This window comes from Schistocerca serialis, chromosome 1, assembly GCF_023864345.2.
Source record: "Schistocerca serialis cubense isolate TAMUIC-IGC-003099 chromosome 1, iqSchSeri2.2, whole genome shotgun sequence".
Lineage (NCBI taxonomy): Eukaryota > Metazoa > Arthropoda > Insecta > Orthoptera > Acrididae > Schistocerca > Schistocerca serialis.
The window spans coordinates 365,235,565-365,261,152 of NC_064638.1; the positions used below are offsets into that span (position 1 = coordinate 365,235,565).

At 37.9% G+C, this 25,588-nt stretch overlaps 1 protein-coding gene across 1 annotated transcript in view; it reads right to left on the minus strand.

Annotated features, from left to right (window-relative positions):
* Positions 1-14,274: 14,274 nt before the first annotated feature.
* The window catches only part of LOC126470424 (ras-related protein Rab-44-like), a 75,458-nt gene continuing 64,144 nt past the window's right edge, over positions 14,275-25,588 (minus strand). The window contains exons 2-5 of the mRNA XM_050098279.1: positions 24,330-24,537; positions 21,319-21,500; positions 15,275-15,418; positions 14,275-15,157 (exon numbers count right to left, since the gene is read on the minus strand). Of these exons, the coding sequence (XP_049954236.1) occupies positions 15,047-15,157; positions 15,275-15,418; positions 21,319-21,500; positions 24,330-24,537 (645 nt within the window). The 3' untranslated portion in view covers positions 14,275-15,046. The remainder of the gene's footprint in view (positions 15,158-15,274; positions 15,419-21,318; positions 21,501-24,329; positions 24,538-25,588) is intronic.

Genomic DNA, 25,588 nt, shown 5'->3' on the forward strand with positions numbered 1-25,588 from the left:
ATGCACAAGACTATCAGTACACTACCATTCCAAAGACATGCAATGTAGCTCTCCAGGCTAGTCTGTCCTGTACAACTCTCTTGATGTATATATAGCTACTGCAACATGTGTTCATTTGAACCTGCTTGTTGTATTTGTTATGCCTCAATATCCCATACACTTTTTATACATCCACACTGCCCTTCACAAACATATTAGCTATTATTTAATGTCAGATGATACATTTGAATGATTAATCACTTACTATCTTTGTTGTTGTAAGTATGCAGATATACAAGGTTGTCTAGACTGAGAGGCTTGTGCATGATGATAAAATGTAACAACATCCAAGTAAGTTATGTAGGAGGAGTGTTAGTAGTATAGCTTATAAATTTTTTGACTTATTGTTACCTGCATTTATAACCAAAGAATAAATTTATCTCCAATCAGAAATGAAGATACTAGGGCCATTAAAGTCCTTCAGTTATCACTTTTGAACAAGATGCATCATATTTCTCTCTTTTTTATGAAAGAGAGGATTGTGACCAATCAAATCTCAGACAAGTTTTAACTGATGACATGACTGGTGCCTACGAAGGCTCAAGAAGCTCTAATGCTCAAGGACACTTACAATCATATATAGATGGGCATTATCATCTTTTCTAGATGCTATGAGCAATTATCTTACATGTTATAAGCACTATTTCCTTATTTTGTAGCTGTAGATAGTTTACATATCATATCTGGATGTTCTTTGTCTGTTTAATTTATTATTCTGCTGTTAGTTAGTACCCTGTGTATTATGCTTTCAGTTAATTGTTTGGCACTGTTATGGTATTGTTTTCAGTCATAAGGAGTTCTGAGTGGAAAAATATGGCTGGAACATGATGCAAACCAGTGTGATTCTGAAGAGATTCCACAGGGGGAATTTTCTTTTTTTGTTTTGATGTCTGTTTTATTTGGGGAGTGATGTGATATGAGACTCTGGAAAAGGAAGGCATAATTCTTTTTCAAAATTGTTACAAGATTTGGAAAGGGGCAATAGAGAAGAGAGTATGAAGTTTCATATGTTTTTATACTGTTAAATTATTGTACCTTTTGGGAATCTTAATTCATATCATCAGCAATTTTACATCTATTGCTTATAAAGACCTCACCAGTTCTTCTAAACTGACCTACGTGCCTACCGTTAGGTAAATGACTATCTTCTTACTTTTTTTGGAATCCGAAAAATAACTTTCTTCGCCAGTCTACCAATTTTTCACCTAGTTACATGTCCCATTAAGTTCTATTAATTTTCTTTCTTGTGATTATATTTTTAGCTCATCTCTACTCTCTCATGTTTTCCTTTCCCAACATACAGTGATGAGCTGAAACATTGACATTGCCTACCACAAGATTGAATGCCACCTGGTGGTGTTGCAGACACTTGATACAGTAAGGAAAATGATAAACTGAGTAGGGAAATCATTCTAGTGACAATAGGGCTGAAAATGGGGTGTTTGATGCCCACACCTCATCACAAAACATCAAAACATGAAAGTCTGAGGCCTGTCATCTTGATATAGTAGGATAAGAGTTGATCTGTGACAGATGTGAGAGCAGAGTACCTTGTTGGTGTGAGCCCAAGTGTTTCACAGCACACCATTAAGCACACATTGTTGAACTTGGGTCTCCACAGCAGTCAACCCCATTGTGTTCCCATCAGTGGCAACATGTTTCCTGTTGAGGGGAATTGCAATGTCACCCAGGTGAACAGCTGCTCAAAACATGCACCTTTCTGTTTGTAGAACCCAGTGGGATCAGTATTTGGTGTACAGGATGTTCACTTGTGCTTCCATGGGATCTGTGGTAACAACTGAAGTCACCATGACAGCTGTGGACTATTTGAACATTATTGTAGACCATCTACATCCCTTCTTGCATGAAATCTTCTCAAGTGGCAATGGCATCTATGTCTAGATCCATACTGTACAAACCACTGTTAAATGCACGGCAAAGGGTACTTCCCATTGTACCAGTTATTAGAAATTCTTCCTGTTTTATTCACATATGGAGCAGAGGAAGAATGATTGTTTCAAGGTCTCTGTGCATGTTCTAACTAGTCTAATTTTGTCTTGCAATTACAATGGGAATGGTAAGAAGACGGTTGTAGTATATTCCCTGATTTTTCTAGTTACTGAAACTTTGTAGGCAGGATTTTGGGAAAAATAAGAGTAAGTTATAGGGGAAAAGTATAATACACAACAAAAAAGAAGCAGTCGCAGCTGGTAGAGATACATTCTAGGTATTCACAAATTTTTAAATTCAGATAAATGTGAGACTGCAAAATTAGTAACATCTGTTACGCTCATCAATGCATTTATACAACTTCAGCTGCTGTCAATAATAATAATAATATGCATAACTTGTATGAAAAAAGGAAGAATTGTTTTGTGGAATTTTATTGTTTTGCACATAATTCAGTAAATTTTATGGCAAGAACAAAATAATGTTTAAGTTTTCACTACTCTCCATTTCGCATTTTATGTAAGTGGGAGTTTGCGCTTTTATTTTTTTGGACAAATGTGCAAGATCCATAATTCGTGTACTTGTTAATGAATTAAGTTCTGGGCTGAAAATCAGGCATCCTTACATTGCACCTACATTGTGACTTAACACTTATTAAACCCTTCTTTGTTAAATGTTTGCGTGTTGTCATCCTTATTTAATTTTGTCACTTTCTCAGACAGCAAATCTGGTCTGGAATGCCCTCATTTCTTTGTGGCTAACTTTTCCTGGTAATTTTCTATTCTGTTAGTGCTTAATACAGGTTCAACAGAGTTCATGTTGACACTCCTCTGGAAAGCCAATTCCTGCACAGTAGACAACCAACTCCAAACACAAACTGCCATTTGCAGAAATGATTAAATTCAAGTAGTACTATTTTCCAAGGTCACTTTACTAATATACAAATGAGATGCTGAGGGCCATAAGGTCCAAAAGCACATCCTCTTTGAGCCTCCTATTTAAGTGAATATCAGAAACCTGAGACAGCTTTTCATGAATATTCAAAATTATGCACAATGTAGGCCTCCAGTTCAGATAAACTGTAAGTTCAACAAATGTGAAACATGAATAAATGCTACAGTCTCACAACTGATTATGTGCTTTATGGTTCTCAGCGCTTCAAATGGATTACACTATGATAAATACAAATCACTATGTACCATATCTCATTCAGAATCTCTCAAAATAACATCTACTGATGTCCAGTCTAATTCTAGTATATGGAGTGAATTTGCATATCTGGTGTGTGCTACCACCTAGCAGGATTTATGGCAAATGTAGATCAAAGTCTGCTGCAGTGTGCTACCACCTGGCGACACTGACAAACTAGTAGTTGAGTGGTAAGGGCTAGCAGTGCATGACATGAACCGTGACATTGTTTATCAAATCTGTACGTATTTGGCAAATAAGGCAATTATGTCACACCAGTTGCTCATGTGCAGAAGCTCCTTAAAAAATGCACACGTTAAGACGTGCTCTTGACCCTGATGCCAAGTTTCACCAAGTCTACTGGAGCAATATGTAGCACAGCACTGTAAACGTAGTGCCAGGTATTTCAGATTACCACATCTACATTATGTTTTACATCAATCAAAGAAAAATAGCCAATACATCCACAAGGTGTCAAAAGTGCTCTTACACAGCAGACACCACTGTCAAGAAGGAACTATAGGATTGGAAGACCAAGAATGAAGTGCTCAATTCAGAGAGGGTGTAAGACAGGGATACGCTAATGTGTTCAGAATATGGATTGAGGGTAAACCGGAAGAAGACAAAGATAGTGAGAAACTTTTCAAAACTGGTGATCAAGAAGTAGATGAAGTTAAGGAATTCATCTAGCTTGGGAACAAAATAACCCACAATGGATTAAGCAAGAATGACATGAAAAGCAGACTAGCACACACAAAAAGGACATGCCTGGCCAATAGAAGTCTACTGATATTAATCATAGGCCTTATTGTGAGGAAGATATTCCTGAGAATGTGTTTGGAGCACAGAATTATATGGTAGTAAATAATGGACAATGGGAAAACAAACAGAAGAGAACTGAAACATTTGAGATCTACTGCTACACAAGAATGTTGAAAATTGGGTGGACTGATAATATAAAGAATGAAGCAGCTTTCCACAGAATCGGTGAAGAAACACATGGAAGACACCAACAAGAATAAGGGATAGGATGATAGGATATGTGTTACAACATCAGGGAACTATCTTTATGGTACTAGAGGAAGCTGTGAAGAGTAATGACTGTGGAGGAAGACAGATTTGAACACATCCAACAAATAATAAAGGACATAGTGTGCAAGCACTACTCTGAAATGAAGAGGTTAGTGCAGGAAAGGAAATTGTGATCAGGATTTTTTGCATCTATTCAAGCGTTTTTTTTTTAGCACTCCACGACACACTCCTGAGGGTTAAAGAAACTGTGATCATTCATGCTGCCTTCGTTTACATTCAATATACTCTACTAAACCTATTTGATAGGAGTTTCACACTAGTAATATTCTGGGATGTGACATACAAATATTTTGTAGCTATCTTCTTTGTAGAATAATTGTATTTCCCTAACATTCTACCAATGAACCACCGTCTGCCACCTACTTTACCTACAGCTGAGCATTTGCACCTGCTCCATTTTGTATTCCTAAGAGGTGTTACGCCAAGTTATTTGGGTTGATCTATTCCAACTGTGGCTTATTGGTTTTATAGTCAGAATAATACTTTTCTGCATTTTGTGAAGTTTACAGGTTTTCATTTCTGAACATTTAAAGCAAGTTACTAATCCCTGTACCACTTTGAAATCTTAACAAAATCTGACTGAATATGCATGCAGGTTTTTCCAAACAGTTCTTCATTACAGATTACTATATCATCTTTGAAAAACCTGAGGTTACTATTAATATCACCTGCCAGGTACCTAATGTGTACTATTAACCATAAGGGTACCAACACATTCCCCTTGGGCGCACCCTATTTTCCTTCTAAATCTGCCAGTATTTCTCCATCCAAGATAACTTGCTGTGGCCTTCCTGCCAAAAAAATTCTGTCCTGTCACAAATTTCACTTGACACCCCATATGATTATACATTTGATAAGGATAGATGTACTGAGTCAAATGCTTTTTGGAAGTGGAGAAAAACTCCACCTACCTGAATGCCTTGTCATGTGAGAAAAGTGCGAGTGGGATTTCATATGATCTATGTTTTTGAAATCCATGCTGGTCGACATGGAGATTGTTCTGTTCAAGACACCTCATTATGTTTGAGCTCAGAATATGTTATAAAATTCTGCAAAAAATGGCTGTCCAGAATATTGGACTGTAGTTTTGTGGATCACCTCTGCTACCCATATTGTAGATATGGTGTGACCTATGCTTTCTCCCAAATACTGGGCATCAAGGAGAAAAAGAGGGTCAATCTCAGCTGCAGGGATTCCATTGGGCCATTGAACTTTATTCAATGTTTGCACTTTCATCTGTTTCAACTCCACTGACACTAATATCTACGTTATTTATGTAAGAAATAGTTTGAGAATTAAATTTGAACAACATTACTGTTTTTTTGTTTTGTTTTAAAGGAGCATTTGAAAATTTCTTATTTCTGCTTTTGTTTTATTACTCTCAATTTCAGTTCCTGTCCCTTCCTCAAGTGTGTGTAGTAACTAAGGTATGTAACAGTACTGCGAAATGTAACTTTTGCGTGATGTATCACCGTCAAGTAACATAACTTGATTAAATTTAGACTATACATAGAATTGCTATAGCTACTGTTTGGTAGTCTCCAGTTACAGAAATAAATACACAATGTAATGAATAAAAATTAGTTTTATTCAAATTAAAGTCACCCCAATTTATGATTGTCCTGAACATTGCAAAGGTTGGGATATGGTTCTTAATAGAGTGTGTGATGATCACTCAAGGCATTGCATGCAGCAGCTGAAAATGGCAAAAGTAGTACCCTTTTATAAAGAAAGGGTATCAATGTATGAGTAACTATAGACCTGTGTCACTACTATCAGTTTTCAAAAATGATTGAAAAAGTGTTCCTATCGCAACAAACTACATTCTTCAACAATCATAACATTTTTACAACAATAAAAATAAATGATTATTGATAATATAATGTAAATGGATAGATGAAACATTTGCTGCCCAGAACTCTTGGTCAGTGGGGGCATACCAGAGGGGATGAAAAGGAAATACTGACTGTTGAGGGACTGCATTCAAGAAGATTTTAAAACCCAAGATTAACAGTGGAAGACAGGTTACTGCTAGACGTCATTCACAAGTTAGAATGAAAAACTAAGCGAATTTTGTGACAGAATATGAAAGATGTAGAAAACTAAAATGGAGTGAAGAAAGGAGTCATTACTGATAATATATGCTGAAACAGAAGGAATTTATATAAATTAAGGCCAGGTGGGTGTTAAAACGAAGGGCCTGTTTTAGTGCTAGTTCCACCTGCAGGGCTCAGAAACTCTTGTCTGGCAGGAGAATCCAGATGGTGCATGTGACAGGCACCGAGGTCATGACTGTAGTGTTTTACAGCATACTCTGTAGCAGAATATTGTTCGTTGCCTGTATTCACCCTCCGTCTATGCCTGTTCACTCTGCCATCAAGATTCCATCCCTATGATTCAAACTGACCTGCAGCCCTCCTAAAAACCTCGGACCCTGGACTTACACCTCAATCCCTAGAAGTTCTTACTGCACCCAAACCACACACCCACCTTTTACCTTCTTCCTAAGATCCACAAACCCAATTCTGGCCATCCTATAGTTACTGGCTTCAAAGCACCCACTGAACAACATCTGCAACCCGTAGTACAAAAACTCCCCTCCTATATTAAATATATCAACCATTTCCTAGATCATCTAAAATCCATGCCCGTTCTACTCCCACCACACACCTTGCTTGTAACCATTGATCCTATCTCCCTCTACACCAACATCCCCACACACATTGTGTGTTTAACATTTCCTCAGTCAACACCCATCTGATTCCAAGCCCATGACATCCTACTTGCTCACCTTAACTCTATGCTTTGCAACAATTACTTCACCTTTGTGGAGGCAGACATACAAACAGATCAGGGGTAGAGCCATGGGAACCAGGATGGCTCCTTCCTAAGCCAAACTTTTCATGGGGCACTGGGCTGGGGCTTTCCTAGGATCCATAAGGCTTCAGCTCCTGGTTTGATTTTGATACATTGATGACATCTTTGCTGTATGGCCTTGTGGTGAGGCTGACATGTTGAAATTCCTGGAAATCTAAATTCTTTCTCTCAATTAAGTTTCACAAGGTCCTTTTCTGAATCCCATGACACTTTCCTTGATGTTGATCTCATCCTCAACGAAGGCCAGCTACACACTTCTGCCCACATCAAACTTACTAACAAACAACAGTACTTACGTTTTGACAGTTGCCATCCTTTCCATGTTGTGAGGTAATAGGCGAATTGTGGCGCCCTGAAAATATTCCGAGTTCTGAGTTGGCATGGCCACATGGGCCACTCGGTGGGTGCAGGCCGACCACGTGGTGACGGAAGTTTGTCGAAGCTAGAGGGGGTCCAGCAGCCACGTGGCTCAGAATTCCATGGTGACGCTGTGTCAATGAAAGACACTTGTATGCTGGGAGTGCCAAAGATGGTGGACTGTGAAACCATCACGGCAGACATTTCACTGTTTGTATAGAAATTAATAGTAGCCAGATGAATGATACCTCAAAAAGAAACATGTACATTACTATTATTTGCAAGATAATTCTGATGGTGTAATCAGATTTTCAATATTGTTATTAGATTAAAGTTTAGTATCTGACAGTAAATTATACAAGTAACACCCAGCAATGAATTTCCAAAATCTGAACGGTTCATCTGATTTTGTCAAGCTATGTCTTTAGAAAGCTATTAGTGTAAACCTACATTGGTATGAATTACAGGCATGTAACTAATAGTATGTGAGTTATTGGAGGCCAAAGTGGCCAATTAGTACTAATCACATCAGGCCATAAGTACTCAACAGCAACATGAAAAAAAAAAAAAAAAACTGTAGCAGCAAGCCTATAAATATATTTGTCTTTGTTTATATCCAATATATATTATTCATGAAGAAATTGGTTATGGTTAAATATTTACTGTGTTTTAGAATGGCTACTGGCCTACCTTTTGTTCTATTCCTTCGATATATGTTTAATTTTTTTATGTATCTAATAATGAACCATGGACCTTGCCGTTGGTGGGGAGGCTTGCGTGCCTCAGCGATACAGATAGCCGTACCGTAGGTGCAACCACAACGGAGGGGTATCTGTTGAGAGGCCAGACAAACGTGTGGTTCCTGAAGAGGGGCAGCAGTCTTTTCAGTAGTTGCAAGGGCAACAGTCTGGATGATTGACTGATCTGGCCTTGTAACATTAACCAAAACGGCCTTGCTGTGCTGGTACTGCTAACGGCTGAAAGCAAGGGGAAACTACAGCCGTAATTTTTCCCGAGGGCATGTAGCTTTACTGTATGATTACATGATGATGGCGTCCTCTTGGGTAAAATATTCTGGAGGTAAAATAGTCCCCCATTCGGATCTCCGAGCGGGGACTACTCAAGAGGATGTCGTTATCAGGAGAAAGAAAACTGGCGTTCTACGGATCGGAGCGTGGAATGTCAGATCCCTTAATCGGGCAGGTAGGTTAGAAAATTTAAAAAGGGAAATGGATAGGTTGAAGTTAGATATAGTGGGAATTAGTGAAGTTCGGTGGCAGGAGGAACAAGACTTCTGGTCAGGTGACTACAGGGTTATAAACACAAAATCAAATAGGGGTAATGCAGGAGTAGGTTTAATAATGAATAGGAAAATTGGAATGCAGGTAAGCTACTACAAACAACATAGTGAACGCATTATTGTGGCCAAGACAGATACGAAGCCCACACCTACTACAGTAGTACAAGTTTATATGCCAACTAGCTCTGCAGATGATGAAGAAATTGAAGAAATGTATGATGAAATAAAAGAAATTATTCAGATTGTGAAGGGAGACGAAAATTTAATAGTCATGGGTGACTGGATTTCGAGTGTAGGAAAAGGGAGAGAAGGAAACATAGTAGGTGAATATGGATTGGGGGACAGAAATGAAAGAGGAAGCCGCCTGGTAGAATTTTGCACAGAGCACAACATAATCGTAGCTAACACTTGGTTTAAGAATCATGAAAGAAGGTTGTATACATGGAAGAACCCTGGAGATACTAAAAGGTATCAGATAGGTTATATAATGGTAAGAGAGAGATTTGGGAACCAGGTTTTAAATTGTAAGACATTTCCAGGGGCAGATGTGGACTCTGACCACAATTTATTGGTTATGACCTGTAGATTAAAACTGAAGAAACTGCAAAAAGGTGGGAATTTAAGGAGATGGGACCTGGATAAACTAAAAGAACCAGAGGTTGTACAGAGATTCAGGGAGAGCATAAGGGAGCAATTGACAGGAATGGGGGAAATAAATACAGTAGAAGAAGAATGGGTAGCTTTGAGGGATGAAGTAGTGAAGGCAACAGTGGATCAAGTAGGTAAAAAGACGAGGGCTAGTAGAAATCCTTGGGTAACAGAAGAAATATTGAATTTAATTGATGAAAGGAGAAAATATAAAAATGCAGTAAGTGAAACAGGCAAAAAGGAATACAAACTTCTCAAAAATGAGATCGACAGGAAGTGCAAAATGGCTAAGCAGGGATGGCTAGAGAACAAATGTAAGGATGTAGAGGCCTATCTCACTAGGGGTAAGATAGATGCCGCCTATAGGAAAATTAAAGAGACCTTTGGAGAAAAGAGACCCACTTGTATGAATATCTAGAGCTCAGATGGAAATCCACTTCTAAGCAAAGAAGGGAAAGCAGAAAGGTGGAAGGAGTATATAGAGGGTCTATACAAGGGCGATGTACTTGAGGACAATATTATGGAAATGGAAGAGGATGTAGATGAAGATGAAATGGGAGATATGATACTGCGTGAAGAGTTTGACAGAGCACTGAAAGACCTGAGTCGAAACAAGGCCCCCGGAGTAGACAATATTCCATTGGAACTATTGACGGCCGTGGGAGAGCCAGTCCTGACAAAACTCTACCATCTGGTGAGCTAGATGTATGAAACAGGCGAAATACCCTCAGACTTCAAGAAGAATATAATAATTCCAATCCCAAAGAAAGCAAGTGTTGACAGATGTGAAAATTACCGAACTATCAGCTTAATAAGTCACAGCTGCAAAATACTAACACGAATTCTTTACAGACGAATGGAAAAACTAGTAGAAGCCAACCTCGGGGAAGATCAGTTTGGATTCCGTAAAAACACTGGAACACGTGAGGCAATACTGACCTTACGACTTATCTTAGAAGAAAGATTAAGGAAAGGCAAACCTACGTTTCTAGCATTTGTAGACTTAGAGAAAGCTTTTGACAATGTTGACTGGAATACTCTCTTTCAAATTCTAAAGGTGGCGAGGGTAAAATACAGGGAGCGAAAGGCTATTTACAATTTGTACAGAAACCAGATGGCAGTTATAAGAGTCGAGGGACATGAAAGGGAAGCAGTGGTTGGGAAGGGAGTAAGACAGGGTTGTAGCCTCTCCCCGATGTTGTTCAATCTGTATATTGAGCAAGCAGTAAAGGAAACAAAAGAAAAATTCGGAGTAGGTATTAAAATTCATGGAGTAGAAATAAAAACTTTGAGGTTCGCCGATGACATTGTAATTCTGTCAGAGACAGCAAAGGACTTGGAAGAGCAGTTGAATGGAATGGACAGTGTCTTGAAAGGAGGATATAAGATGAACATCAACAAAAGCAAAACAAGGACAATGGAATGTAGTCTAATTAAGTCGGGTGATGCTGAGGGAATTAGATTAGGTAATGAGGCACTTAAAGTAGTAAAGGAGTTTTGCTATTTGGGGAGCAAAATAACTGATGATGGTAGAAGTAGAGAGGATATAAAATGTATGCTGGCAATGGCAAGGAAAGCGTTTCTGAAGAAGAGAAATTTGTTAACATCCAGTATTGATTTAAGTGTCAGGAAGTCATTTCTGAAAGTATTAGTATGGAGTGTAGCCATGTATGGAAGTGAAACATGGACGATAAATAGTTTGGACAAGAAGAGAATAGAAGTTTTCGAAATGTGGTGCTACAGAAGAATGCTGAAGATTAGATGGGTAGATCACATAACTAATGAGGAAGTATTGAATAGGATTGGGGAGAAGAGAAGTTTGTGGCACAACTTGACTAGAAGAAGGGATCGGTTGGTAGGACATGTTCTGAGGCATCAAGGGATCACCAATTTAGCATTGGAGGGGAGCGTGGAGGGTAAAAATCATAGAGGGAGACCAAGAGATGAATACAGTAAGCAGATTCAGAAGGATGTAGATTGCAGTAGGTACTGGGAGATGAAAAAGCTTGCACAGGATAGAGTAGCATGGAGAGCTGCATCAAACCAGTCTCAGGACTGAAGACAACAACAACAACAACAACAACAACAACAACAACAACAACAACAACATAATGTGTGCGAGAGCATGTTTATGGTACAGCTGTACGAATATATTTAATTTCCAGTTATTTAAATGTAAATACAGTATTTTGAATGTGTTTCAATATGTTTGTGAGTGCATGTTGGCTTTGAGACATGGAGGGAGTGCTCTAGCCAATCACAGCACTCTTTACTGAGAGACATGGAGGTTGGGGAGGAGCATCATTTTTGGGCAGTGTGGTGTGAGGGACGTTCACACATGACTTGGGAGGTGCTGGATGTGACAGCGAGATGGAGTCACAAGAAAGACTTGGATAGCATGGAGCGGTTAGCTCATGGTCGTGGCAGACAGAAATACTTCTTAGTGCTGACTTTTGCACTTTTGAGATTTCTGTGGCTTTTACAGTGAACACTTAGTGTGTATTTAGAAGTGAATATCTCACAAGCTATGTTATTGTTGTTCATAACTAATTATATGCAGTAGGAATCCATTGTTTCCCTGTTCAACTTATTCTATTTAACTGCTGGATCATCGACACCCATAAGTGTTTTTGCAGAAATATACCACATTCTTAAAAGTACTTCTATCATACTCTTAAAGTCGGTAAGATAGTACCTGTATATTTTATTTAATTGCAATATTTCATTTATAAATTTCTACATTATATTTGCAATTGCTGAGTGATAAGGATCTTTGACCATTCGATCCATATTACTTGGTATTATCTGGCTTGTAATGTGGCAACTACGTATCCCAGCCCATTGACAATGAAACCTGCCAAAACATTTAATATTTCAACTCTGAGTCAGAGGGTACATAGTTGAGGGCCACCACTCACAGTCATTACAATTTCATATTGTTTGAAAGCCTGCAATGTCAACTGTTTCCTCCTATCCATCCTTGGCATTTGTATGGATGCAGACACTTTACAGCAATACACCACCTTTCTTACTTCAGCCTTCACTGGACAATTATCCCCAAAGCCTAGTTCAAAAGCAGATTTCCCAGGCCATCAAATCAAATCCTGGTACTGCTTTTAAAAAAAAAAAACACTTTTGTGCACACCACTTTTAAACTGGTATTTTCCTGATCTTGAATGTACTAGTCAGCTACTTCAACAAGTCCTAAAGTCATGCCCTGAAATGAAATCCATGCTCACCACACCTAGAATAGCTTTTTGTCACCCTCCCAATCTCTGCAATATCTTTGTCAGACCCTATGCTGCTCCTGCACCCATCTCCCTACCCCATTGCTCCTACCCCGCTGCAAGACTTGCCCTGTGCACCCTCCTACCACCGCTTATTCCAGCCCTGTAACTGGTAAAACATACTGTCAAAGGGAGAATCATTGCAAAACAACATGACATACCAGCTATTGTCTAAACACTGTTCAGCATTTTACATTGGCATGACTATCACCCAGTTATCAGTCAGGATGTATGGGCATAGGCAGAGGGTTTATACAGGCAACACACAGTATCCTGTTGCAGAGCATGCTGTACAACAATGTCATGACCTTAGTGCCCATTTCATCACACTCCCCATCTGGATTCTACTCCAAGACATCTACTTGATAGAATTTATCCATTTTTGTATTGGATTGATGAGTGGTTGCAGTCTGTATTGTTTTTCACTTAATTAGGTAAAGCCCCTATTGAACAGTTTGTGAGGGTATTTTACTGGGAGTAAATGTGACTAAAATAAACCTGTCAAGTACATTCATTGTAAACTGTCCACAATTCACTGCTTTGTCACTATCACCACCTCTAGACCACTGTGGCTCAGGTTCAATTCCCAGCCTGGTTGGAGATTTTTTTCACTCATGGACTAGGTGTTTAGAGAAACAATCATTTAATCACAAAGATGTGATAGTCACTCAATACCCCACACAAAGTATCTCAGTCAATAAAACTATGATCGTTTTATTTCCCTGTGAACCGTGCAACAGCTGTATTTCTTATATTATGAAAGCGTAAGATAGCAGCACTTGTACAGGTACAAATGAAGTTTTGTCATACACCTTTTGGGGAAAGTAGCTTGAGTATTAGATAATATTGGCCCAATGTGATAATACACCACCCACAATCTATTGTGTGTATTTCTGAAACTACCATTTACATTATGCTGTAACTGCACATTTTCCACCTTTCACATGTTTTACACAGCATACCATCTTTTCACTGCAATCAAAGTGTGGGTTACATTGAACAGTGGAGCGATTTAGAGTAAAATTCCACTGTGACTATGAAGAATGACGCACTCAGGATACAGATGTCTCAATATTTGGATAGCACTGAATTTACTTACTGGAGATTGTTTCTTACCCTGTTGTTCCTGTATGTGGTATGGAAGTCCTTTGTTTCATTTAATTCTGTGGTTCTCTCCCTTCTTTCTGTAATAGTTTACTAGTCAGACACACGTGAATGTATTCTGATCGTACACAGAAGAGGCCTGTTTTGTTGCTTTGTAACATCCCATTTCCCTATCCATTTTTATTCATTAACTGCTCTTTTAGATCAATGTGCAACATTTCTGGTTTATTGGTAATCATATCTATTTACTTAACATATCCACAAGTGGTAACTAAGTATCTCTCAATAGAGAAGGCTGTGTTTAAAACTCCAGTGAGGAGTATTAAAACTAACTGCAGTAAGTATTTAAAAGAACACGGTTTGCAGTTTACCAAAGTTTTATTTCAAAATAATGCAAAATATTTATACTCAAAGAGTATATTGTACAAATTTAATACTATAACATGAATATACTGTACAGAAGTTGTGTGTGGAACAACACTGAGGTAATAGAAATCTGATTCTGTGTGTAAGTTTACAATATGCTACATATTCTAAAAATCCAATAATTAAAATAACTGTGCCAAAATTCTGGCATTTGAATAACTATTGTGTATTTACAGTCTTTAAAATTTTTTACAATAAATTAGAAGTTTCAAAATTGCATCCATAACCCAGAATTGAAGTACATGCAAAGCATGCAGATGTTCTAAACAAATGCAGAAAATTTGTAGTGTATAATAAATATGGCACACTTACAAAATTTTTATGTAAGTTTCATTATGCATTGTTTTTGTAATCTGTTTAAAACAGGCAAGTCATTTCAGTAACAATTGGTAATTGCAATTTTTTTGCTTGTTTGACAAGACCAGTCTTGATATGTTCATTGTATTTTTTGTATAGTTTGGATTTTTACAAAAGTCTGGCTGAATGAGTGAGTGACATACACAACACTTTAAACAATATACGATATTACATAAAATTCAAACGTACTACACACATACACATATGAACCACTCACACTAATATTCCTCATGAAATGCAAAAAAAGATGCATGATAAAAGGATGCAGCATATAAAACAAGTATCTTGGCTCTCACAGGTACTCTAAGCTGTCAGATGCTTTGCACTCTTAGCTGTTAAGTATCCAAAGTGAGGCAAGATATTTATTCTGTTGTTTATCTTTGTGGTTGATAAAATACTTCAAAAGCTTCTATCAACTTTGTCAGCATGAACACCGACCACTCTTTGCTTCACTTGCTTTACCATCAAGAGCAATTTTTTCTGTGTCTTTTGCTGTGTCATTCTGGTGTATTAATTGATCATTTTGCAGAATCTGTAATTAGAAAAATGTACAAAAATATGATTCTCAATATCAAATTAACTTTTTAAATCCCATTTAGTAATGATAAATGGATGGTCAAAACCAGTAAAATTAAATTTTGAGGCTTACCTTCTTGACAAGAGTCCTTGCTGCCTCATCAATGTTAATATTCTCCTTGGCAGAAGTTTCATACCAGGCTGTGAAACCTTTTTCTTTGCAATATTCTTCCATTTTAGCAGGATTATTGACAAGGCCTTCTTTTGGTTGGTCACACTACAAAACAATGGAAACATGGTAACATTTTTCAAGAAAGAGGTTATTTTCTTAAAGAACAGAATATTTGAAGCAGATTCCACCTTTTAAGCAGAAAGTATTTCCATATTTTGTTCTACAAGTGTTCTGTGTAAGACCAACTTAATTGTTTTAAGGTTCAACCTTAAAGCAGTTGTTAATTTTGCTTAACACTTTCAACCAGTTACTGTTAGTGTAAGAGAAATTAAATCCATTGTAAAGAATTTTAAAGTGAATATATTAAGTGCTGCTTTTAAGGTTTGTTAACAGGTAATATGCCCTAACTAGCCCTGATAAGGGCCAGTAGTATACTATGCTTGTTTGATCAGATTTCAGTTTAATTCAAAAGGTAGAGACAGCATCCTAGAAGTTGAACCATTAACATTGCCCTCTTAAAAGCTTTTCACTTAACTCCCATGACATTCCAGTAAAGAAACTGACTGGAAATTTGGCATGTTAGAATGACATTTTCTGGGAAATGTGTGGGAACACTCTTCAAATTTCAACATCATGTGTGTGTAAAGTTTAATCTCAATTTAAGCAATTACACAGAAAAGGAGGGACATTTCTCTTTCACTCTAGTAGTGAGCAGGGAACAGGTCTTTGCACCTGAACATTTTTAACATTTTTTTAACTCAAGGTGTCCAAGCTATTAGGGACTACAAGAAGTCACTGCAAATTTTCAAGTGAGAAAACTGAGCTTATCCTAATTAAAATATTAACCAGTATTATGAATATTTCACTTCAACAGTTATAAACAAAATTATTGAAAATATGACAAAATCCATAGCATCCACATTGGACCTAGCAGATGACACATACTTGCAATTCATAAATTGCTCTCAGTTTGTATTATTTGATAGAAAGTTTCTGCGTCACTGACCACTGAGTACACACTATGAAACAATTGACTTCTATTTCACATGTTTTTGAGGCTTGTTTTATTGAAGCAATTACTGTAACTCAGCTGATTGTGGTCTATCACTTTGTGAGCTTTAATCCATAATGGGTAACTTTTTCAAGATATTCCCACCTTTTACAGTAGGTGTGTATTGCAAAGTTCAAAGAATTTAAGATCCTTTTGCCACTGGAACTTAAGATCTTTTGGAAGTAACTAATTGCATACGGAGTAATTTATCATTGAAGTGCTTTGTTAGTTCAAAATTTCTTGCAACACTACAACACTGTATTGCCTCATACCAGCAATGTTGAAGCAGAAGTTTGCCACTTTTATGGAGACACTGCTCATCAGAACTGCACTCAGTGTTACTGTAGAAAGCATCCCTTAGGTTCAAACAAACTTTATGGACTGCAGCAGTTTATGGGTAACTTTTCATCTACATCTTGTCATGCTCAACTAGGGTCTGCATGTTTCTAGACACTAGCAGGCACACAATATTCCTAAAACACTCTTAGGGTGGCAGCAGTTGGTCCCTGTAAGTCATAGCTGAGAGACCAGTTTAGATTTATGATATTGCTACTTCATATATTGTGGACTAACCAACTTCTTTAATTTATAAATAGAGCCACAGTACCATCTTTCTTCCTTTGATTGATTCCAAACTGTCTGCTTATTTGGGATTACTGAGTATGAAGTATTTAATTTTAAGATGAAATTTCCCAGTTTCCAGCACTGGAAGCTTTCAGTATTTTCTGGAATCATATTTTGCCTCTTCCAGCCAGTTTGTGGTGTTTAAGACACATTTGTGTAGGGCATTTTGAGTTTAGCTTTTAGCTTATTCTGTTTGATTTTCTGTTTCTGTACAAATCTTTTTTTGTTTAATTTTGTGTGTTGAAACATACCAACATTATCTTTGTGGAGATCCAGAAACAATATAAAGAAATATCACAATATAAAGAATATGTGCAGTAACTTACAAGGGGTTTCTGTAAAATAATCTAAACAAGCTTTAAGAACCACAGTTTTACTGCACTTTGAAAAACAGTAAGGGTTTATATTCCACCCTCCTCGAAACATTCAGAGATAAGCCTCAGTTCTAGTGTAAGTGGGAAGGAGTTTAACAGTAGTTCTTGTAAATTTAGCAGTTACTTGCTCATCCAGAATTTTCAAAGCCCAGGAAGGTTTGTAATTGTAGTTTGAACTGTAGCCTACTAAAGAACTTTAAAGCAAATCAATATGCATCAATACTCTAATTCCTCACTGATTAATGCCAATAACCAAAACTTTGAACTAAGATGGTAAATATGTCTGTTACAGACCCAAACACTGGCCTCCTCTAACTGGTCCACCTTGTCATTGCAGAGCACAACTACGAACTGAGTTCATAGAAATGAGACTGATACCACTTTTGTTCTGTAGCTTCTCTTAATATTTACAGAATTCAGAATTGCATCATACTGTCCCACTTCAGGCTGTTTGTAGTTTTCATGAAATCAAATATAATAGTATTATTAGGTTCTGGAGCATAGAATGCTAACCAAGTGTGACTATCTCTTATTACCACTTCTACAATGATCAGTGTGGGAACGGTGAAGACTGCTTGCAGTGCTATTGTTTTGAGGCAAAGAAAGCACTACCAAACAGCCTAATGACAGAGTGCATAGTAAATACTTGTTCAGACTGTAAACGAAGATTGATGCCATTAATTGTGCTGAAATTATTCTTGTTAAAACCTTCATAAATATTGGTTTGCCAGCTGATATCTGAATTTAATCCCAAAAGGAATGTGTGACCATACAGTTGTGTTTAAGGGTCAAAGATATTCACTGAGGTCTGTGCACTCACCCATAGATGGCTAAGATTATTCATTTCCTATGTAGACAGATAGTTGTATTTATCGGATTATACTACTCTGCTAAATTTGATGTTCTCTCACCTAGTACTCTTACCTAATAGTGAAGGTTCAGTAGTTGCTACTAGTAAGGTGTCCAGGTTTACACATCAGGATGTAACTGCAGGTGTTGGTTTTGTAGAGCTAAGTTCCTAAAGTGTGCATTTGGCAGCATTGTGCTGTATGAATCACCTACAACTTTTGACTCTGCAGTAAAGGCAGGTTCCAGCAATATATTTTGTATTAACATTATTTTCAGTATTCTTTATAAAGGTCAGAGACTACTATATTTAATATTCCTCTAACTGTGCTTTGGTTACTTGAGGGAGGGAAAACCCACCTAATCCTAAGCGAATGTTTTGAGTCAATGAATCATTAAGTGACTGAAGTGAATGCAGAAGATTTTGCAGCTTAAAATTGTTAAATGATAAATAGGAACAAGTGTGCAAATGATCCTGTATCAAACTAGACAGGGAGCCTGGTGTGTCAAGAATAAGCATAAATCTGCACACTGGTGTATTGTAACACTTGAGGAAAAATAACCATATTTGAATGTTTATTAAGAATGTTTGTGTTTAATGTGATCTGCAATGTCATCAGTGACCCAACATGAAAAAATGTGAACGAGGGTGAATAATTTCAAACCAAGCTGTATTGACAACTCATGCAAACAAGGATCTATAACAAAATATTGAGAGATGAAGGGTCATAGAAGAATCCCTGAATTATATGCAACTCAGCAGAGTAACTAGAGAAAATCAGTTACTATGGCTGGATGGTTACTTAAAAATGAGTGACAGCCACTCTGCAGCACAATCTCAATATTTTTTTTGGAAAGGAATGTGGACACACACAACCCTTAAGCACACACTTCTCATTATCATTTGAAATATAGGGAAAGTTTTGTGGGGAGAGAGCTGCCCTCATAGCATTAAAATTATAAAATATGCTTTATCACTACCTGCATTCACATATTACACTTGCAAATCCTCTCACCATAAGAGAAGGCCATATATAAAAGTGTGATGTCCCACTTTTAGTTTTGTAAAATATATTTCAACTCTGTGGCCAGAAGGAAGCAGTGGTTGCACCATAGGTTTCATCGACCTGAGGTTACTGTATCATTCTCAGCCACTGAGCCTCCCACAAAAATGGCTGACAGGGTTATGTACAAGGTGACTGCCTGAACAGCAAGCACAAGATTGGAGGGAGCAACCCTCCTTGGCAGTTGCATTAATACATTACTTTCCCAGATCCCTGTGCACCCCAGAACACCAGAAAAATTTTTCTTCCTCCTGCCTTTACAAGGGAAAGAGCACTTCCAGCGTCATGGCTCAGCTATCCACTAGACATTTCTGTACAACAGCAAGATTAGCACTTTGGGAATCAGTGCACATGTCATCTTTCACACCAGTGTACTTAGTATACCAAGTAGTTCTGCTTAGCAAATGGGAAACACATGTGATACCTACACCATCTGGGAACACTTAACATTAAGCCTGGATGGAGGTTTAAAATCTCAAAATATAGTTTGAAATGTAATTGGGATGCAGTTCTTCATGCATTTCTCAAATTCTGGAATCAACATAGGCCTCTAGTAGACAGGGGTATTCCCTGCTTCACTTTTGGCTTTGGATCTTTATGCCATCCAACTATAATATCTCAGGGCTCTCCCTTGCACATATACCAAATCACATCATTGCTCACTTTCAGATACTGAATGCATGTTCCTCAGGTAGCCAGTTAACAGTTTGAAACAGATATAGCCCTGCACACTATATACAACAACAAATTGACCATTGCTGAAAGCCTCTGCACACTGGCTGCAAATATAGGGTTGTGCAATAATTCCCTGTTGATATCTATACTCCAATGGTGTATTGCATCCAGTAATTTGAAGTACGAGGCCTTACTGATGCATAAATCTGACATGAGATGCTAAAAGCTGGACCTTAGAACAGTTTATGCTTTCCAATGAGCAATATCCAAGTCGCAGGTGAGTGACTTCATGCAGCCATCGTGCACTACTGCCAATTCAAAGATTGTCATGAGGGCTTAATCTACACTTAGATCCAGAGTAAGAAGTAGACATCCTTTCAGTCTGGAATATCAAACCTGATGAGAGGCTCCTCTACAAGCAATTTTTGTCCAGTTTGAAGCAGGTTTCAGAAATGCAAGATACAGATATATTCTGTATTTTGAGTTCTCCTAGCAGGCTCTACTGGTAATGGGTGAATGAATATTCTAGTGACTTTTAAAGATTGTTATTCAAAATAATGCTTATAATTCTGTTCTTCGTGTCTTATGTCTGATTATTTTCTTGTGCAGAACTGTTCCATTGTTAATATCAGGCTACAGATAGCTATAAACTTATTATCAATATATTTCACATCACAGGAAATTTTTAGATGGTATAGAATTTCCAATGCATTGCTCTGGTTGAAGGAGAGTACTGAAACATCAGAGTGGAAATTAGGTCTACTGAACTGTCTACTAAACATTCTCCGAGTAAGATTCTTACGTGTGAGGTCAGACTCACTTATCTGCATTTGTTACTTTCAGGAGTTAACTGGGAAGTCCTTTGAATTTTTTCTGTGGAGGAAGTGTTAAGTAGAAATTGATAAGAAGGGAATGATTTGTAAGTCAGTACATAGAAAACATTAACTTGAGTTTGATAACAGTATACATGATTCAGCTACTAAAATGAGCATCTGCTGCCATACTTGCTGAATTATTTTCACTCCATTTGAGGCATCTTTAACCTTCTGACTGTATAGCAAACTTTACACTTACGAGAATTAGATAAGTCTTTTCCATAGATATAGCTTTCCAAGCAAGGCTAACAAACAAGCATTAGATGCTAATTTATGGATGAGTACAGCCACATTTAACACAGCTCATGACTGCACACACACACACACACACACACACACACACACACACACACACACACACACACACACACACACACAACCTGGAGAGTGCAGAGAATTTTATGTATTGAGAAATAGAAGACAGCACACAGATAATACAAATAACAGCCATATTTCATGTTTTTTTTACCATCATTTGGTATGAATAGCATCTTACCTTATTTGCAAGAAGAACACAAGGAATGGGTGAGCCATCTTGTAATGTCACTTTGCTGTCTAGGTCCTGCTTCCATTTCATGACAGCATCAAATGTCGCAACACGGGTAACATCGAACACAATGAAAGCACCCACTGCCTCTTTGTAGTAAACCCTTGTCATGTTGCCAAACCTCTCCTGGCCTGCAACAAATCCACCAGATCCAATGAAAAATAAGCATGTGAAGCTAATTATATCAAACCAACCATTTCTGATGCTGCAGACAGCATTGTGCATTTTAGACAGAGCTCTCATGTACATAGGAGGCAGAATGATAAATTTTAGGACATCTAAATGATTGTACAAATAAAAATGCCAAGATAAACTTTTCTAAATAAGGAAAGCAATTGTCATAGGTGTATGGCAGTATCACAACCAGAATTAAAATAATCTTACCTATTGTGGTTAGTGACTTAAGGTCTGACTCAGACTTCAGTGGACCCTGGGATTTTTTTCTGTCACTTATTCCTCCAACTCCACCAATATCTTTGTGTGGAAAATGTTGTGTGATGTTTGATGTCATAATTAGATACATCAGTTTTAAGACTGAAGGGTAGCAAGGGCATACCATTTCTAATAGCACCATACTTTTAAAGCCAATGTGTTTTAACATTCAGTTTAAGGACAGCTTTACATTACAAGTTATTCATTGTTTTTATTAGTAGTGTAAGTACCTTCATGGGTCATGCAGTTTCACTTATAAGGGCATTTGAAAAGTCTGTGCAAAAAGAAACCACTTAGGTGTTTGGGGTAAACCTTTACTTTTGAACAGTCCTTTTTGACTTTTACACTTCATCCAATGCTCTTCTAATTTGTTGATCCCTCCCAAATAATATAAATTCTCCAAGTCTGCAAAATAGTTATTAGTTGCTGCAATCACCTATTCATTTAAATAAAATCTTTGTCCCACCAGCCATTTCTTCAAATTGGGGAACAAATAGTAGTCCAAGGGAGCCAAATCAGAAGACTAGGGGACTAGGGGGGGGATGTGAAATGATTTTGAGTCTTATTTCCATTAATTTTGTGACCACAACTGCGGAGGTGGGCACTGGTGCACTGTTGTGATGGAAGAGGGCTTTTTCTTGCAGCTCTGTCTTGAAACAGTCCAATAACGATGAATAATATGCACCTGTAATTTTACCCTTTTCCAGATAGTGTATGAGGATTATCCCTTGCGAATACCGAACAACAGTCGCCATTACCTTTCTGGCCAAAGGAATGGTCTTCCTTTTTTGGTGCAGATTCTCCCTTGGTAACCCATTGTTAAGATTGTTGTTTGGTCTCAGGAGTGTAGTGATGTATCCACGTTTTATCCACAGTGATGAAATGGCACTTAAAGTCCTGCGGATTCTTCCTGAACAGCTGCTAACCATGCTTGCAGCACTTCACTCGATTCCGGTTTTGGTCAAGTGTGAGCAATCACAGAACCCATCTTGCGGATAGCTTTCCCATATCCAAATGTTTATGCAAAATATTATATACCTGTTCATTTGAGATGCCCACAGCACTAGCAATCTCGCACACCTTAACTATTCTGTCATTCAACACCATATCATGGATTTTATCAATGACTTCTGGAGTCATAACCGCCACAGGGCGTCCAGAACATTCAGCATCACTTGTGCCCATATGGCCACTCTGAAAATTGTTAAACCACTTATAAACTGTTCCAATCGAAGGTGCGGAGTCACTGTAATGTTTATCAAGCTTCTCTTTAGTCTCCTGAGGCGTTTTGCCTTTCATAAAGTGATGTTTAATCATCACACGAAATTCTTTTTCGTCCATTTTTCAACAATCACTGGACTTCCTTGATTCACACGAATGCCAAACACAAAGAAATGGACCAATATGGCTGAAATTGTGTTTGTTGTTTCCGAAGATGCTACTAATAAATATGGTGCCATCTCTAGGACTTTGCAATGACTTTTCAAACGCCCCCCTTAACAGAGGCAATAGGGCATAAGCATTAGGTATGAAGTCAGTAAATAATATTTGTAGTGTGAGGTTTCGTTGGCCTCATTACAGTCTTAAGACATCCAAAAACCCAGAAAACTGAAAAGCTAGCCCAAGGACCTCCAGATGAATCTTTATGCTCTGAAGTGACAGTCATGAAGACTCACCACTGCTACCAACACCACCATAAAATGGACCAATTCAAATTAAAGGAGGCTTTGAATTAAGAGTATCTAGAAAGTAATTTCCAGTTTAAATTCCCACCTTACAACCAAAGAACAGACCTGGACTACAAATTTGGGTACATTTTCGTCGTAATGCCAGTATTTCTTTTTTAGAAGTATTGCTACATGTGTACTTTGAAGTCTGTCTTTATTAAAATATAAATGTGCGCATGTAGTTCTTACCTTTATTATTGTGCTTCCCATTCATTGCCGTATTTGAAAGGACAGACTGTTTTAAGTTGGTACTATTTTAGAACTCGTGTTTGAGGCAAAGCAAATGGGAGGAGTTAGCTTCTTTTGGGAACAGTTTGAATTGGACTTCCACATTCAGCTTTAGACTTACAGTTATGGAAAAACCTCAAATTTAAGCTGGAACCGAAGACGCCAGAATTTTATATGTGACAATGTTACCCAATAATGAAATACCAAATATGAATGATGATTTATAAACTTTCTTTAGGCCTACCCGCTGCTATTCCTTTCAGTGTAATGTCTCACATGTATGGGGTTGAGTCAGCTGTGATTGCAACAGTTACTACCCTAACCATTGTTCAGTCCGCCCACATATTAAAATTGACAGTTTGCAAGTGAGTTCTAATCATAGAATGTAGAATTACTTTGCACCATGTGAGCCCAGTGGTCAGATCATTCTCCTTTTTGGCTTTGTTAGCAAAGAGGAAATCCCCAATTTTCTAAATAAAGATATTACTGGGCGATGCAATGAACCACTAGGGAAGCATTTTTGCCCTACACCCCAGTTTACAGAACACACTGTGCTGAATAGACATGACTCACCGGCAATGTCCCACATCTGCAGGCGGATTATGGTGTTTGAGTCCCAATTGAGGACTTTGAGCGCGAAGTCGACGCCGATGGTGGCGCGGTAGTGCTGCGAGAAGAACTGGTGCACATAACGCTTGATGATGGACGTCTTGCCCGTGCCCAGCTCACCGATCACCAGGATCTTGTACAAATGCTCGCGCTTCTCAGGCAGCTGCTGCGCCTGCAACACGAAATGGGTCGACAGTCAGCTCAAATCCTTATATAACAAAGACAGATTTTGACTACCAGCTTAGCAGCCATTTGAGAAACTATTTTCAGTAATAATTGGGACTATTGAACAAATGAGTTTCTGACAGGTCTCCTTGCGTAATTTGTAGTTTATTTTTTAGTTTATTATTACTGCTGTTACCGTACCTGAAATACATGGACTTCTATGTATTTAAATGTTTAACGTGTGTATTGTGTTTCGTATCAGTGCTATTCTCAGAAAGGAATGTGTTTTAAATCAAATTAACGGAAGGTGGAAAGAACCAGAATGAGATTTTCAGTCTGCAGTGTAGTGTGCGCTGATATGAAACTTCCTGGCAGATTAAAACTGTGTGCCACACTGAGACTCGAACTCGGGACCTTTGCCTTTCTCGGGCAAGTAGATTAGATTAATACTTGTTCCATAGGTCATGAATACGACACTTTGCAATGATGTGGAACGTGTCAGGTTAATAAAAGATGTCTGTACAAGATATTACATTACACAAAATATTGCATGACACTAATGTTTAAGTTTTTTCCCCCTTAGTTTATATCTAAAAATTCAGCCAATGAGGAGTTGTCATCTAGAAATTCTTTTAATTTATTTTTAAATGTTAGTTAGCTATCTGTCAGGCTTTTGATGCTGTTTGGTAGATGACTAAAGACTTTTGTGGCAGCATAATTCACCCCTTTCTGTGCCAAAGTCAGATTTAACCCCGCATAGTGAAGATCATCCTTTCTCCTGGTGTTATATCTATGCACACTGCTATTACTTTTGAACTGGGTTGGATTATTTACAACAAATTTCATAAGTGAATATATACACTGATGTTACTATGAGGATCCCTAGATCCTTAAATAGATGGCTGCAGATGACTGTGGGTGGGCTCCAGCAATTATTCTCATTACACGTTTTTGAGCAATGAATACTTTTCTACTCAACGATGAATTACCCCAGAATGTGGTGTCATACGAAAGCAGTGAATGAAAGTAGGCATAGTAAGCTAATTTACAGAGATTCT